Below are 16,053 nucleotides of genomic sequence, written 5' to 3' on the forward strand. Positions count from 1 at the left end.
GTCCTGTTTGCAGGAAATGCAGGAAACGACCCAGCTGAAATTCCTCTGTAGGGGCCTTCCCGGCCTCGCACCACGCAACATATTTACGCCAAATACGGTGATAATGCTGTACGGTTACATCCTTCCTGGCTTTGATCAGGGTAGGGATGACTTCATCCGGAATGCCTTTTTCCTTCAGGATCCGGCGTTCAACCGCCATGCCGTCAAACGCAGCCGCGGTAAGTCTTGGAACAGACAGGGTCCCTGCTGGAGCAGGTCCTTTCTTAGAGGTAGAGGCCACGGGTCCTCTGTGAGCATCTCTTGAAGTTCCGGGTACCAAGTCCTTCTTGGCCAATCCGGAGCCACGAGTATAGTCCTTACTCCTCTCCTTCTTATGATTCTCAGTACCTTGGGTATGAGAGGCAGAGGAGGGAACACATACACTGACTGGTACACCCACGGTGTTACCAGAGCGTCCACAGCTATTGCCTGAGGGTCCCTTGACCTGGCGCAATACCTGTCTAGTTTTTTGTTGAGGCGGGACGCCATCATGTCCACCTTTGGTTTTTCCCAACGGTTCACAATCATGTGGAAGACTTCTGGGTGAAGTCCCCACTCTCCCGGGTGGAGGTCGTGTCTGCTGAGGAAGTCTGCTTCCCAGTTGTCCACTCCCGGAATGAACACTGCTGACAGTGCTATCACATGATTTTCCGCCCAGCGAAGAATCCTTGCAACTTCTGCCATTGCCCTCCTGCTTCTTGTGCCGCCCTGTCTGTTTACGTGGGCGACTGCCGTGATGTTGTCTGACTGGATCAGCACCGGCTGACCTTGAAGCAGAGGTCTTGCTAGGCTTAGAGCATTGTAGATGGCCCTTAGCTCCAGGATATTTATGTGAAGTGATGTCTCCAGGCTTGACCCCTGGAAATTTCTTCCCTGTGTGACTGCTCCCCAGCCTCTCAGGCTGGCATCCGTGGTCACCAGGACCCAGTCCTGAATGCCGAATCTGCGGCCCTCTAGAAGATGAGCACTCTGCAACCACCACAGGAGAGACACCCTTGTCCTTGGTGACAAGATTATCCGCTGATGCATCTGAAGATGCGACCCGGACCATTTGTCTAGCAGATCCCACTGGAAGGTTCTTGCGTGGAATCTGCCGAATGGGATTGCTTCGTAAGAAGCCACCATCTTTCCCAGGACCCTTGTGCATTGATGCACTGAGACTTGGCCTGGTTTTAGGAGATTTCTGACTAGTTCAGATAACTCCCTGGCTTTCTCCTCCGGGAGAAACACCTTTTTCTGGACTGTGTCCAGGATCATCCCTAGGAATAGAAGTCGTGTGACAGTTCTGTACCATAAACCTGAGGTACCCTTGGTGAGAAGGGTAAATTGGGACATGTAGGTAAGCATCTTTGATGTCCAGAGACACCATATAGTCCCCTTCTTCCAGGTTTGCAATCACTGCTCTGAGTGACTCCATCTTGAATTTGAACCTTTGTATGTAAGTGTTCAAGGATTTTAGGTTTAAAATTGGTCTCACCGAGCCGTCCGGCTTCGGTACCACAAATAGTGTGGAATAGTACCCCTTTCCCTGTTGTAGGAGGGGTACCTTGATTATCACCTGCTGGGAATATAGCTTGTGAATGGCTTCCAATACTGCCTCCCTGTCTGAGGGAGACGTCGGTAAAGCAGACTTTAGAAAACGGCGAGGGGGAGACGTCTCGAATTCCAATTTGTACCCCTGAGATACCACCTGAAGGATCCAGGGGTCCACTTGCGAGTGGGCCCACTGCGCACTGAACTTCTTGAGACAGGCCCCCACCGTGCCTGAGTCCGCTTGTAAAGCCCCAGCGTCATGCTGAGGACTTTGCGGAGGCGGGAGAGGGCTTTTGTTCCTGGGAACTGGCTGTTTGTTGCAGCCTTTTTCCTCTCCCTCTGCCACGGGGCAGAAATGAGGCGCCTTTTGCCCGCTTGCCCTTATGGGGCCGAAAGGACTGCGCCTGATAATACGGCGTCTTCTTAGGTTGAGAAGCTACCTGGGGTAAAAATGTGGATTTTCCAGCAGTTGCCGTGGCTACCAGGTCTGATAGACCTACCCCAAATAACTCCTCCCCCTTATAAGGCAATACTTCCATGTGCCTTTTAGAATCCGCATCACCTGACCACTGCCGCGTCCATAAACCTCTTCTTGCAGAAATGGACAGCGCGCTAACTCTTGATGCCAGTCGGCAAATATCCCTCTGTGCATCACGCATATATAGAAATGCATCCTTCAAATGCTCTATAGTCAGTAATATACTGTCCCTATCTAGGGTATCAATATTTTCAGTCAGGGAATCCGACCACGCCAGGCCCGCACTGCACATCCAGGCTGAGGCGATTGCTGGTCGCAGTATAACACCCGTGTGAGTGTATATACATTTTAGGCTATTCTCCAGCTTTCTATCGGCAGGTTCCTTTAGGGCGGCCGTATCAGGAGAGGGTAGTGCTACCTGTTTAGACAAGCGTGTGAGCGCTTTATCCACCCTAGGGGGTGTTTCCCAACGTGCCCTATCCTCTGGCGGGAAAGGGTACGATGCCAATAACCTTTTAGGAATTATCAGTTTTTTATCGGGGAAAACCCACGCCTCATCACACACTTCATTTAATTCCTCGGATACAGGAAAAACTACAGGCAGTTTTTTCTCACCAAACATAATACCCTTTTTAGTGGTACTTGTATTATCAGAGATATGCAATACATTTTTCATTGCTTCAATCATGTAACGTGTGGCCCTAGTGGAAGTCACGTTTGTCTCCTCATCATCGACACTGGAGTCAGTATCCGTGTCTGTGTCTGCCATTTGAGGTAACGGGCATTTTAAAGCCCCTGATGGCGTTTGAGACCCCTGGACAGGCACAAGCTGAGTAGCCGGCTGTCTCATGTCGTCAACTGTCTATCGTAAAGAGCTGACACTGTCACGCAATTCCTTCCATAAGCTCATCCACTCAGGTGTCGACTCCCTAGGGGGTGACAACTCTATAATAGGCAATTGCTCCGCCTCCATCTCATTTTCCTCCTCAAACATGTCGACACAATCGTACCGACACACCGCACACACACAGGGAATGCTCTGATAGAGGACAGGACCCCACTAGCCCTTTGGGGAGACAGAGGGAGAGTATGCCAGCACACACCAGAGCGCTATATATAGACAGGAATACCACTATAAAATGTGCTTTTCCCTTTATAGCTGCTGTTAGTATTAAAACTGTGCCAAATTAGTGCCCCCCTCTCTTTTTTACCCTTTTCTGTAGTGCAGGACTGCAGGGGAGAGTCAGGGAGACGTCCTTCCAGCGGAGCTGTGATGGAAAATGGCGCCCGTGTGCTGAGGAGATAGGCTCCGCCCCCTTCTCGGCGGCCTTTTCTCCCGCTTTTTGGTGAGTTCTGGCAGGGGTTAAAATACATCCATATAGCCCTGGGGGTTATATGTGGTGTATTTATGCCAGCCAAGGTGTTTACATTGCTGCTCAGGGCGCCCCCCCCTAGCGCCCTGCACCCTCAGTGACCGAAGTGTGCCTGAGTAACAATGGCGCACAGCTGCAGTGCTGTGCGCTACCTTGTTGAAGACTGATGTCTTCTGCCGCCGATTTTTCCGGACCTCTTCTTGCTTCTGGCTCTGTAAGGGGGTCGGCGGCGCGGCTCTGGGACCGAGCTCCGAGGCTGGGCCTGTGTTCGGTCCCTCTGGAGCTAATGGTGTCCAGTAGCCTAAGAAGCCCAAGCTACCACCACTTAGGTAGGTTCGCTTCTTCTCCCCTTAGTCCCTCGATGCAGTGAGCCTGTTGCCAGCAGGTCTCACTGAAAATAAAAAACCTAAAACTAAACTTTCACTAAGAAGCTCAGGAGAGCCCCTAGTGTGCACCCTTCTCGGCCGGGCACAAAAATCTAACTGAGGCTTGGAGGAGGGTCATAGGGGGAGGAGCCAGTGCACACCAGGTAGTCCTAAAGCTTTACTTTTGTGCCCAGTCTCCTGCGGAGCCGCTATTCCCCATGGTCCTTACGGAGTTCCCAGCATCCACTAGGACGTCAGAGAAAGTATTTTATATTGAATACGGTAGAATGCCGGTAACCAATGGAGGGACTGACAGAGCGGATCTACAGACGATGAATATATAGGGTTAGGAAGATAAGCCTCGCAGCTGCATTCAGAATGGATTGTAGTGGTGAGAGTCTCTTCTTGGGAAGACCAGTCAGGAGACTATTACAATAATCAATATGGGAGATGATGAGAGCGTGGATTAGAGTGTTTGCTGTGTCTTGTGTAAGATATGGTCGTATATTGGATATGTTTCTTAGATGCATGTAACATGATTTTGAGACAGATTGAATGTGGGGAACAAAGGACAGTTAAGTATGACAGCGACAGTATCAAGTAGGACACCTAGGCAGCGAGCTTGTGGTTTAGGATTGATTGTTCTCAACAGTGAGAGATCAGGTTGGTAACTACTATTGGCCGGTGGAAATATAATTAATTCTGTTTTGGAAATATTAAGTTTGAGGTGGCGAGATGTCATCCAAGAGGAAACAGCAGAGGCATTCAGTGACACGGCCCAATACAGATGGTGACAGATCAGGGGAGGATAGGTAGATCTGAGTATTATCTGCGTACAGATGATACTGAAATCCAAAAGAGCTGATTAGTTTCCCAAGAGATGTGGTATAGAGAAAAGCTGAGGACCCAAGACTGAGCCTTGCGGTACTCCAACTGAAAGAGGTAGAGAATAGGAGGTACACTGAAGGAGCGATTAGATAGGTAGAATAGGAACCAAAAGAGGACTGTGTCCTGAAGACCTAGGGATTGCAGTGTTTGTATGAGAAGAGAGTGGTCAACAGTGTCAATAGCAGAAGAGAGATCTAGAAGAATAAGATGTGAGTAATGGCTTTGGACTTCGCAGTGACCAGATCATTCACTACTTTAGTCAGTGCTGTCTCTGTGGAGTGTTGTGAACGAAAGCCTAATTGATGTGGGTCCAATAAGTTGTGTGAGTTAAGAAAGTATGTGGGGCGAGTGTAGGCGAGTCTCTCAAGTAGCTTGGTAAATGAGCCATCTGAGTAATCGGAGAGAGTGTTAAGGTGTGTACACACGGTGAGATTTCGACTTTTTCGATTCTCACTGTGCGATATCGACTATGGTCAGTATCGCAAGCCTAGATAGCCAATATCGGAAGCACAGTCTATGTGCGATTTTTTGACTTTACTTTTATACTGGATAGTCAAAATTAACTTGTCTGCACAATCTATCTAAGCTTGCGATACCGACCCCATGGGAACGCGCATCGGGATCGAATCGGAATCGCAAGGTGGTTTTCACCTTGCAATATGCACTAACAATATGCACTAACTTTCCTTGAGATTTTGACTATATAGTCAAAATCGCAAGTCAAAATCTCACAGTGTGTACAGACCTTTAGGGTCAGAATTGTGTTTTCTCAGAATGGGAATAATCAGTGGATGCTTCAACATTGAAGGTGGGCGACAGATAGCTGCAACACGCAGAGAGAAAGGAGTGGAAAACCTGATGGAATGTACTTCAAATGATGTGAATGTGAGTGATGGTACTTGTGGTAGAACTGTGTATGTGAAAGATTGGGAAAGTAATAATCCAACCCCACCTCCTTTACCGTTACCAGGCCTGGAGGTGTGTGTGAAGTGGAGACCACCATGTGACAGTGCTGCAGTGGAGGTCGTGTCTGGTTGTGTGAGCCATGTTTCTGTTATAGCCAGCAGATTGAAGTTGTTAGATATGAAGGGGTCATGGGCCTCATTCAGACCCGATCGCATGCTAGCTTTTTTTGCAGCGGTGCAATCGGGTCTGAACTGTGCATACATATGTACCGCAATGCGCAGGCGCGTCGGCCGCCGGCAACAGATTTTATGGAGAAAACGACTGCACCGGTGATCGCAAGAAGATTGACAGGAAGAGGCTGTTTGTGGGTGGCAACTGACCGTTTTTAAGGAGCGTCCGGGAGAACGCAGGCATGCCCAGCCGTTCAGAAGAAGGGTTTCTGACGTCAGCATCGGTCCGGATCGTCGCAGCGGCTGAGTAAGTCCTGGGCTGTGCAGAGACTGTAAAAACTTTTGTTTGTGCAGCTCTCTGCACATCCGTTCACACCCCTGCACACTGATTACCCCTTCCCCTTTAGGCGGCGATTACCTGGTCGCAGCAGTGCAAAAATCGCCCGCTTGCAAACAGGTCTGAATGAGGGTCCATGTATGGATGTTAATTTGTTACAAACAGAGCGTGTATTTCCAAAGGCACATTTTAGTGATTTGGAGGGTGCAGGGAGACATGTGATGTTTATGAGGTTGGCTGGATTTCTATATCGCTGCGAATCAGGTGGGTGTGAGTGGAGCAAGTGATTGGGTCCTGGATTTGGTGAAATGTCACAAGCTAAAAGAAGCAGGAGAGAGAAATAAATACTGTTGGAGGTCTGTGAATGCTTTTTATGGTGACCGGTTGTGGATATTATTGGCACAGTAGAGAGATAAGTAAAAATCTCATGAGTGTTAATAGGAGGAGAGTGAATAATTGAGAAAGCAATGTGTACACAGGGGTGAGTTGCAGGGAGAATGAACGATGTTATTGTAGTAGAGAAAAAACTATGGAGTGCAATGAAGAAAATGAATTTGTGGTACATGGTTCTTTGAGAAAAAAGTACAGTTCTTTAGGCTCGGAGTGTAAAAAAATTGGAATATTTGTATGTAAACATTCAATTACCTGTTTCCTGGCGTTGTTCAGCTGTTCATTTACAAACACTTAGTATTATGAACAATTTACGTATGTGAGGGCAAATTGGTCAGCACAGCTGACCCTAGATTGCATCTAAAGGAATACTTGGCAAATTAATAAAGGCTGCCAGTGAGCCAAAAGTTTCGTTCATTATAGGTGAAAGTGACACTGTATATGAGTATGCAAACACCAGGCCAGAATGCTTTCATTGACTATGCATAACTAAGCAAAATTGCAAACCCAGGTATTTACAGGAATCAGGATATCAACTGATTTTCTTACATAAAAATTGGTTGCATTCTGTTCTTAGACTGCATGAGGATGTGAGAGAGAATGATAAGTACAAACGTTTAAATGGACAGATGAGTTTGCATGAGGTTGAAAGGCCTGTTTAAGTCCTGGATAAGTCTTTTCATAATATTTCATAACCCTTTTAAACAACCCTTTGTATTACAACCCTGATCAGCCCGGGTGATCAGCCTAGCACCTCTCCATAACAATGGATTCTATCCATGTGTATTCAATAATTCCAATCAAGCCCTAACACCCCACAGGTATGGATCGTTGGGTCGACACAACTTAGGTTGACAGTCATTAGGTCGACCACTACAAGTCAACTCTGCCACCTACTGACCTTACTATACCTATTACTGACCCTAAATCCCCTACTGACCCACCACACCCGATACACCACCTACTGACCTGCCATGCCCCCTATTGATCCATTACTCTTCCTAATGACCCCTTTCTGACACACCACATAAATATCCCAAACCAACCCCACCACATCCCCTAATGACCATTTCCTGAACCACTGCACCCACTACTGAGCCCTCCCAACACTAAGAATGGACATTTAGCAGCCGGCATTGAATGTTTTTTATTCTTCTTACATCAAATACAGCCATGCATATATGAACACTAGCCAATGGATTGCAACCATCCGGCAGTTAAATCACGTGTAGTTTTTCTATACATTTACAGCAAAGCTTTGAGCATTGCACATGTGCACATTGGCTGAGCTGCAGCCACCACTTCCGAGCATCTGCCGCTGCATAGAAGTAGCTAACCATTGGATGGGCATCAGAATGCGGACTCTGATGGCTAACAACCATTGAATTCCGCAGTTTGGTGGTAAAAGTACTTCACTTGAAACAGGAATATTGATGGTTTCTAACCATTGGTTTCCGACGTCCATCCCTTCCCTTCACCCCTACTGACCAATAATGAGCCAGCGCACCCGCCATTGACCCCACTACACCCCTTACTGACCCACTAATCAGCTATCACACACCCAATGACCCCACTACACCCCCAACCCACTAATGAATCATCACACACCCCCAACCCACTGAGTCACTACACCCCCAATTCATGTTGCAGTGTAAAAATATTATACTGAGTAACTACACCGATAATATTTACATCAGCAGTTATTATTGTATACTAGATGACACTTTATTTCAACTTTCTAAATTGTTGGTAATCTGCTATCAGTGTTTATGCTAGTGGAGATGTATTGCCTCCTCTGTAACGGGGGTGGGGTGGGGATACGGTCATTAGGTCAACACCACTTAGGTCGACAGTCATTAGGTCGACCACTATAGGTTAACATGCATTAGGTCGACAGGGTCACTAGGCCGACATGGTCATAAAGTCGACATGTACCTTACTGCCGGATAGTTGCAATCCATTGGCTAGTATTCATATACACATGGCTGTATTTGATGTAAGAAGAATGAGAAACATTCAATGCCGGCTGCCAAATGTCCATCCTTAGTGTTGGGGGCTCAGTAGTGGGTGCAGTGGTTCAGGAGATGGTCATTAGCGGGTGTGGTGGGTCATAAAGGGGTCATTAGGAAGAGTAGTGGGTCAATAGGGGGCATGGCAGGATAGTAGGTGGTGTATCGGGTGTGGTGGGTCAGTAGGGGATTTAGGGTCAGTAATAAGGTCAGTAGGTGGCAGAGTGAGATCAGTAGTGGGTCGTGGTGTAATGAATTAGTAGAGGATGGGTCAGTGTGTAGTTGGGTCGGTAGGATGTATAGTGAGTCAGTGAGTAGTGGGGTCAGTGTGTAGTTGGGTCGGTAGGATGTATAGTGAGTCAGTGAGTAGTGGGGTCAGTGTGTAGTTGGGTCGGTAGGATGTATAGTGGGTCAGTGAGTAGTGGGGTTAGTGTGTAGTTGGGTCGGTATCATGTATAGTGGGTCAGTGAGTAGTGGGGTCAGTGTGTAGTTGGGTCGGTAGGATGTATAGTGGGTCAGTGAGTAGTGGGGTCAGTGTGTAGTTGGGTCGGTAGGATGTATAGTGAGTCAGTGAGTAGTGGGGTCAGTGTGTAGTTGGGTCGGTAGGATGTATAGTGAGTCAGTGAGTAGTGGGGTCAGTGTGTAGTTGGGTCGGTAGGATGTATAGTGGGTCAGTGAGTAGTGGGGTTAGTGTGTAGTTGGGTCGGTATGATGTATAGTGGGTCAGTGAGTAGTGGGGTCAGTGTGTAGTTGGGTCGGTAGGATGTATAGTGGGTCAGTGAGTAGTGGGGTCAGTGTGTAGTTGGGTCGGTAGGATGTATAGTGGGTCAGTGAGTAGTGGGGTCAGTGTGTAGTTGGGTCGGTAGGATGTATAGTGGGTCAGTGAGTAGTGGGGTCAGTGTGTAGTTGAGTCGGTAGGATGTATAGTGGGTCAGTGAGTAGTGGGGTCAGTGTGTAGTTGGGTCGGTAGGATGTATAGTGGGTCAGGGAGTAGTGGGGTCAGTGTGTAGTTGGGTCGGTAGGATGTATAGTGGGTCAGTGAGTAGTGGGGTCAGTGTGTAGTTGGGTCGGTAGGATGTATAGTGGGTCAGTGAGTAGTGGGGTCAGTGTGTAGTTGGGTCGGTAGGATGTATAGTGGGTCAGTGAGTAGTGGGGTCAGTGTGTAGTTGGGTCGGTAGGATGTATAGTGGGTCAGTGAGTAGTGGGGTCAGTGTGTAGTTGGGTCGGTAGGATGTATAGTGGTTCAGTGAGTAGTGGGGTCATTGTGTAGTTGGGTCTGTAGGATGTATAGTGGGTCAGTGAGTAGTAGGGTCAGTAGGGGTATAAGAGATATTTGGGGTCATAGGGTGGTGTAGTGAGGCCAATAGTTGTACAGGGGGCATTTGGGGTCAGTAGGGAGGTGTAGCAAGGATAGTAGGGGTACAGGGTGTATAGGAGGTCAGTAGGGGGGTGTAGTGAGGCCAGAAGGGGGACAGGGGTATAGGAGGTCAGTAGGGGGGTGTAGTTAGATAAGTAGGGGTATAGCAGGTCAGTAGGGGGGTGTAGTGAGGCCAGAAGGGGTACAGGAGGTATTTGGAGGTCAGTAGGGGGGTGTAGATAGTAAGGAGTACTGGGGGTATTTGGTGTCAGTAGGGGTACAGGGGGTATTTGGGGTCGGTATGAGGATGTAGAGAGGTCCGTTAGGGGTACAGAAGGTATTTGGTGTCAGTAAAGTGTACAGGGGGTATTTGGTGTCAGTAAGGTGTACAGGGGGTATTTGGGGTCAGTAGGGGTACAGGGGGTATTTGGGGTCCGTATAAGGATGTAGTGAGGTTCGTTAGGGGTACAGAAGGTATTTGGTGTCAGTAAGGTTTACAGGGGGTATTTTCGGGTCAGTAGGGGTACAGGGGGTATTTTGGGTCAGTAGGGGTACAGGGGGTATTTGAGGTCAGTTAGGTGTACAAGGGGTATTTGCTGTCAGTAAGGGTACAGGGGGTATTTGGGGTCAGTAGGGGTACAGGGGGTATTTGAGGTCAGTTAGGTGTACAAGGGGTATTTGCTGTCAGTAAGGGTACAGGGGGTATTTGGGGTCAGTAGGGGTACAGGGGGTATTTGAGGTCAGTTAGGGGTACAGGGGGTATTTGGTGTCAGTAAGGTGTACAGGGGGTATTTGGGGTCAGTAGGGGTACAGGGGGTATTTGGGGTCAGTATGAGGATGTAGTGAGGTTCGTTAGGTGTACAGAAGGTATTTCGTGTCAGTAAGGGGTACAGGGGGCATTTGGGGTCAGTAGGGGTACAGGGGGTATTTGGGGTCAGTTAGGGATACAGAAGGTATTTGGTGTCAGTAAGGGGTATAGGGGGTATTTGGGGTCAGTTAGGGGTACAGGAGGTATTTGGGGTCAGTATGGGGGTGTAGTGACGTCAGCTGGGGGTATTTGGGGTCAGTAGGTGGTATTTGGGGTCAGTTATGGATACAGCAGGTATTTGGGGTCAGTAGGGGGGTGTAGTGAGGTCAGCAGGGGGTATTTGGGGTCAGTAGGAGGTATTTGGGGTCAGTAGGTGGTATTTTGGGTCAGTTAGGGATACAGCAGGTATTTGGGGTCAGTAGGGGGGTGTAGTGAGGTCAGTAGGAGGTATTTGGGGTCAGTTAGGGGTACAGGGGGGTACAGGCATGATTGCAGCTAGTAGTACTGGGTGTATTACATCCCACTGGGTGACAGGGGAAGTGAGGAGACCCGGAGCCGTGTGTTGTGACCCCGCTGCTGCTTTGGGAACACACCGCTATATCCCCGCTCCCAGCCGGTGCCCGGTGCTCACACTCCCCGCCTGCCCGTACTCACCATGGCGCTCCCCGCCTCCCTCCTCCTCACTGCGCAGCCAATCACAGGGGCAGCACTAACCTGAGCGACAGTCCCCTCAGCCAATAACACGGCAGCACTCTCCTAACAATAACAGAGAGGGGCACAGACCGGCCGTGTTGGTGCGCCCTCTTAGTCTACTCTATGGTACCCCGGACTGGAGGACCGTGCTCATACACCTCATTCTCTTCCACCTCCTGTGTAATATATAATGTGTGATATACTGTGTAATATATAATGTGTGATATACTGTATAATATATAATGAGTGATATACTGTGTAATATATAATGTGTGATATACTGTGTAATATATAATGTGTGATATACTGTGTAATATATAATGTGTGATATATAATGAGTGATATACTGTGTAATATATAATACTGTGTAATATATAATGTGTGATATACTGTATAATATATGAGTGATATACTGTATAATATATAATGTGTGATATACTGTGTAATATATAATGTGTGATATACTGTGTAATATATAATGTGTGATATACTGTATAATATATAATGTGTGATATACTGTGTAATATATAATGTGTGATATACTGTGTAATATATAATGTGTGATATACTGTGTAATATATAATGTGTGATATACTGTATAATATATAATGAGTGATATACTGTATAATATATAATGTGTGATATACTGTGTAATATATAATGTGTGATATACTGTGTAATATATAATGTGTGATATACTGTGTAATATATAATGTGTGATATACTGTATAATATATAATGAGTGATATACTGTGTAATATATAATGTGTGATATACTGTGTAATATATAATGTGTGATATACTGTGTAATATATAATGTGTGATATACTGTATAATATATAATGAGTGATATACTGTATAATATATAATGTGTGATATACTGTGTAATATATAATGTGTGATATACTGTGTAATATATAATGTGTGATATACTGTGTAATATATAATGTGTGATATACTGTATAATATATAATGAGTGATATACTGTATAATACTATAATGTGTGATATACTGTGTAATATATAATGTGTGATATACTGTATAATATATAATGTGTGATATACTGTGTAATATATAATGTGTGATATACTGTGTAATATATAATGTGTGATATACTGTGTAATATATAATGAGTGATATACTGTGTAATATATAATGAGTGATATACTGTGTAATATATAATGTATGATATACTGTGTAATATATAATTTGTGATATACTGTGTAATATATAATGTGTGATATACTGTGTAATATATATAATGTGTGATATATAATGAGTGATATACTGTGTAATATATAATGAGTGATATACTGTGTAATATATATAATGTGTGATATATAATGAGTGATATACTGTGTAATATGTAATGTGTGATATACTGTGTAATATATAATGTGTGATATATAATGAGTGATATACTGTGTAATATATAATGTGTGATATACTGTGTAATATATAATGTTTGATATACTGTGTAATATATAATGTGTGATATACTGTGTAATATATAATGTGTGATATACTGTGTAATATATAATGAGTGATATACTGTGTAATATATAATGAGTGATATACTGTGTAATATATAATGAGTGATATACTGTGTAATATATAATGTGTGATATACTGTGTAATATATAATGTGTGATATACTGTGTAATATATAATTAGTGATATACTGTGTAATATATAATGTGTGATATACTGTGTAATATATAATGTGTGATATACTGTGCAATATATAATGTGTGATATACTGTGTAATATATAATGTGTGATATACTGTGTAATATATAATGAGTGATATACTGTGTAATATATAATGTGTGATATACTGTGTAATATATAATGTGTGATATACTGTGTAATATATATAATGTGTGATATATAATGAGTGATATACTGTGTAATATATAATGTGTGATATACTGTGTAATATATAATGTGTGATATACTGTGTAATATATATAATGTGTGATATATAATGAGTGATATACTGTGTAATATATAATGTGTGATATACTGTGTAATATATAATGTGTGATATACTGTGTAATATATATACTGTGTAATATATAATGTGTGATATACTGTGTAATATATAATGTGTGATATACTGTGTAATATATAATGTGTGATATACTGTGCAATATATAATGTGTGATATACTGTGTAATATATAATGTGTGATATACTGTGTAATATATAATGTGTGATATACTGTGTAATATATAATGTTTGATATAATATAATGAGTGATATACTGTGTAATATATAATGTGTGATATACTGTGTAATATATAATGTGTGATATACTGTGTAATATATATAATGTGTGATATATAATGAGTGATATACTGTGTAATATATAATGTGTGATATACTGTGTAATATATAATGTGTGATATACTGTGTAATATATATAATGTGTGATATATAATGAGTGATATACTGTGTAATATATAATGTGTGATATACTGTGTAATATATAATGAGTGATATACTGTGTAATATATAATGTGTGATATACTGTGTAATATATAATGTGTGATATACTGTGTAATATATATAATGTGTGATATATAATGAGTGATATACTGTGTAATATATAATGTGTGATATACTGTGTAATATATAATGTGTGATATACTGTGTAATATATATAATGTGTGATATATAATGAGTGATATACTGTGTAATATATAATGTGTGATATACTGTGTAATATATAATGTGTGATATACTGTGTAATATATATACTGTGTAATATATAATGTGTGATATACTGTGTAATATATAATGTGTGATATACTGTGTAATATATAATGTGTGATATACTGTGCAATATATAATGTGTGATATACTGTGTAATATATAATGTGTGATATACTGTGTAATATATAATGTGTGATATACTGTGTAATATATAATGTTTGATATAATATAATGAGTGATATACTGTGTAATATATAATGAGTGATATACTGTGTAATATATAATGAGTGATATACTGTGTAATATATAATGTGTGATATACTGTGTAATATATAATGAGTGATATACTGTGTAATATATAATGTGTGATATACTGTGTAATATATAATGTGTGATATACTGTGTAATATATAATGTTTGATATAATATAATGAGTGATATACTGTGTAATATATAATGAGTGATATACTGTGTAATATATAATGTGTGATATACTGTGTAATATATAATTTGTGATATACTGTGTAATAATAAGATTTTACTTACCGATAAATCTATTTCTCGTAGTCCGTAGTGGATGCTGGGGACTCCGTCAGGACCATGGGGATTAGCGGCTCCGCAGGAGACAGGGCACAAAAATAAAGCTTTAGGATCAGGTGGTGTGCACTGGCTCCTCCCCCTATGACCCTCCTCCAAGCCTCAGTTAGGATACTGTGCCCGGACGAGCGTACACAATAAGGAAGGATTTTGAATCCCGGGTAAGACTCATACCAGCCACACCAATCACACCGTACAACTTGTGATCTGAACCCAGTTAACAGTATGACAAACGTAGGAGCCTCTGAACAGACGGCTCACAACAATAACAACCCGATTTTTTTGTAACAATAACTATGTACAAGTATTGCAGACAATCCGCACTTGGGATGGGCGCCCAGCATCCACTACGGACTACGAGAAATAGATTTATCGGTAAGTAAAATCTTATTTTCTCTGACGTCCTAGTGGATGCTGGGGACTCCGTCAGGACCATGGGGATTATACCAAAGCTCCCAAACGGGCGGGAGAGTGCGGATGACTCTGCAGCACCGAATGAGAGAACTCCAGGTGCTCTTTAGCCAGGGTATCAAATTTGTAGAATTTTACAAACGTGTTCTCCCCCGACCACGTAGCTGCTCGGCAGAGTTGTACTGCCGAGACCCCTCGGGCAGCCGCCCAGGATGAGCCCACCTTCCTTGTGGAATGGGCCTTGACAGATTTAGGCTGTGGCAGGCCTGCCACAGAATGTGCAAGTTGAATTGTGCTACAAATCCAACGAGCAATCGTCTGCTTAGAAACAGGAGCACCCAGCTTGTTGGGTGCATACAGTATAAACAGCGAGTCAGATTTTCTGACTCCAGCCGTCCTTGAAATATATATTTTCAATGCCCTGACAACGTCCAGCAACTTGGAATCCTTCAAATCGCTAGTAGCCGCAGGCACCACAATAGGCTGGTTCAGGTGAAACGCTGACACCACCTTAGGCAGAAACTGAGGACGCGTCCGCAGTTCTGCCCTGTCCGAATGGAAAATCAGATATGGGCTCTTATATGATAAAGCCGCCAATTCTGACACTCTCCTGGCTGAAGCCAGGGCCAGTAGCATGGTTACTTTCCATGTAAGATATTTCAAATCCACCGATTTTAGTGGCTCAAACCAATGGGATTTGAGAAAATCCAAAACTACATTAAGGTCCCACGGAGCCACTGGGGGCACAACCGGGGGCTGTATATGTAGTACTCCTTTTACAAAAGTCTGGACTTCAGGAACTGAAGCCAATTCTTTCTGGAAGAAAATCGACAGGGCCGAAATTTGAACCTTAATGGACCCCAATTTGAGGCCCATAGACAATCCTGTTTGCAGGAAATGTAGGAATCGATCCAATTGAAATTCCTCCGTGGGGGCCTTCCTGGCCTCACACCACGCAACATATTTTCTCCAAATGCGGTG

General features: G+C 43.7%; 1 protein-coding gene across 2 annotated transcripts in view; it reads right to left on the bottom strand.

Annotated features, from left to right (window-relative positions):
• LOC134931777 (nucleolar protein 56-like) overlaps positions 1–11,377 on the bottom strand; it is a 73,975-nt gene extending 62,598 nt beyond the window's left edge. For both annotated transcript variants that reach the window (XM_063925482.1, XM_063925465.1), the window contains exon 1: positions 11,308–11,377. In XM_063925482.1, coding sequence (XP_063781552.1) covers positions 11,308–11,310 — 3 coding nt within the window. In that variant the 5' untranslated portion in view covers positions 11,311–11,377. The remainder of the gene's footprint in view (positions 1–11,307) is intronic.
• Positions 11,378–16,053: the final 4,676 nt, after the last annotated feature.

This window comes from Pseudophryne corroboree, chromosome 1 (assembly GCF_028390025.1).
Source record: "Pseudophryne corroboree isolate aPseCor3 chromosome 1, aPseCor3.hap2, whole genome shotgun sequence".
Taxonomy (NCBI): Eukaryota; Metazoa; Chordata; class Amphibia; order Anura; family Myobatrachidae; genus Pseudophryne; species Pseudophryne corroboree.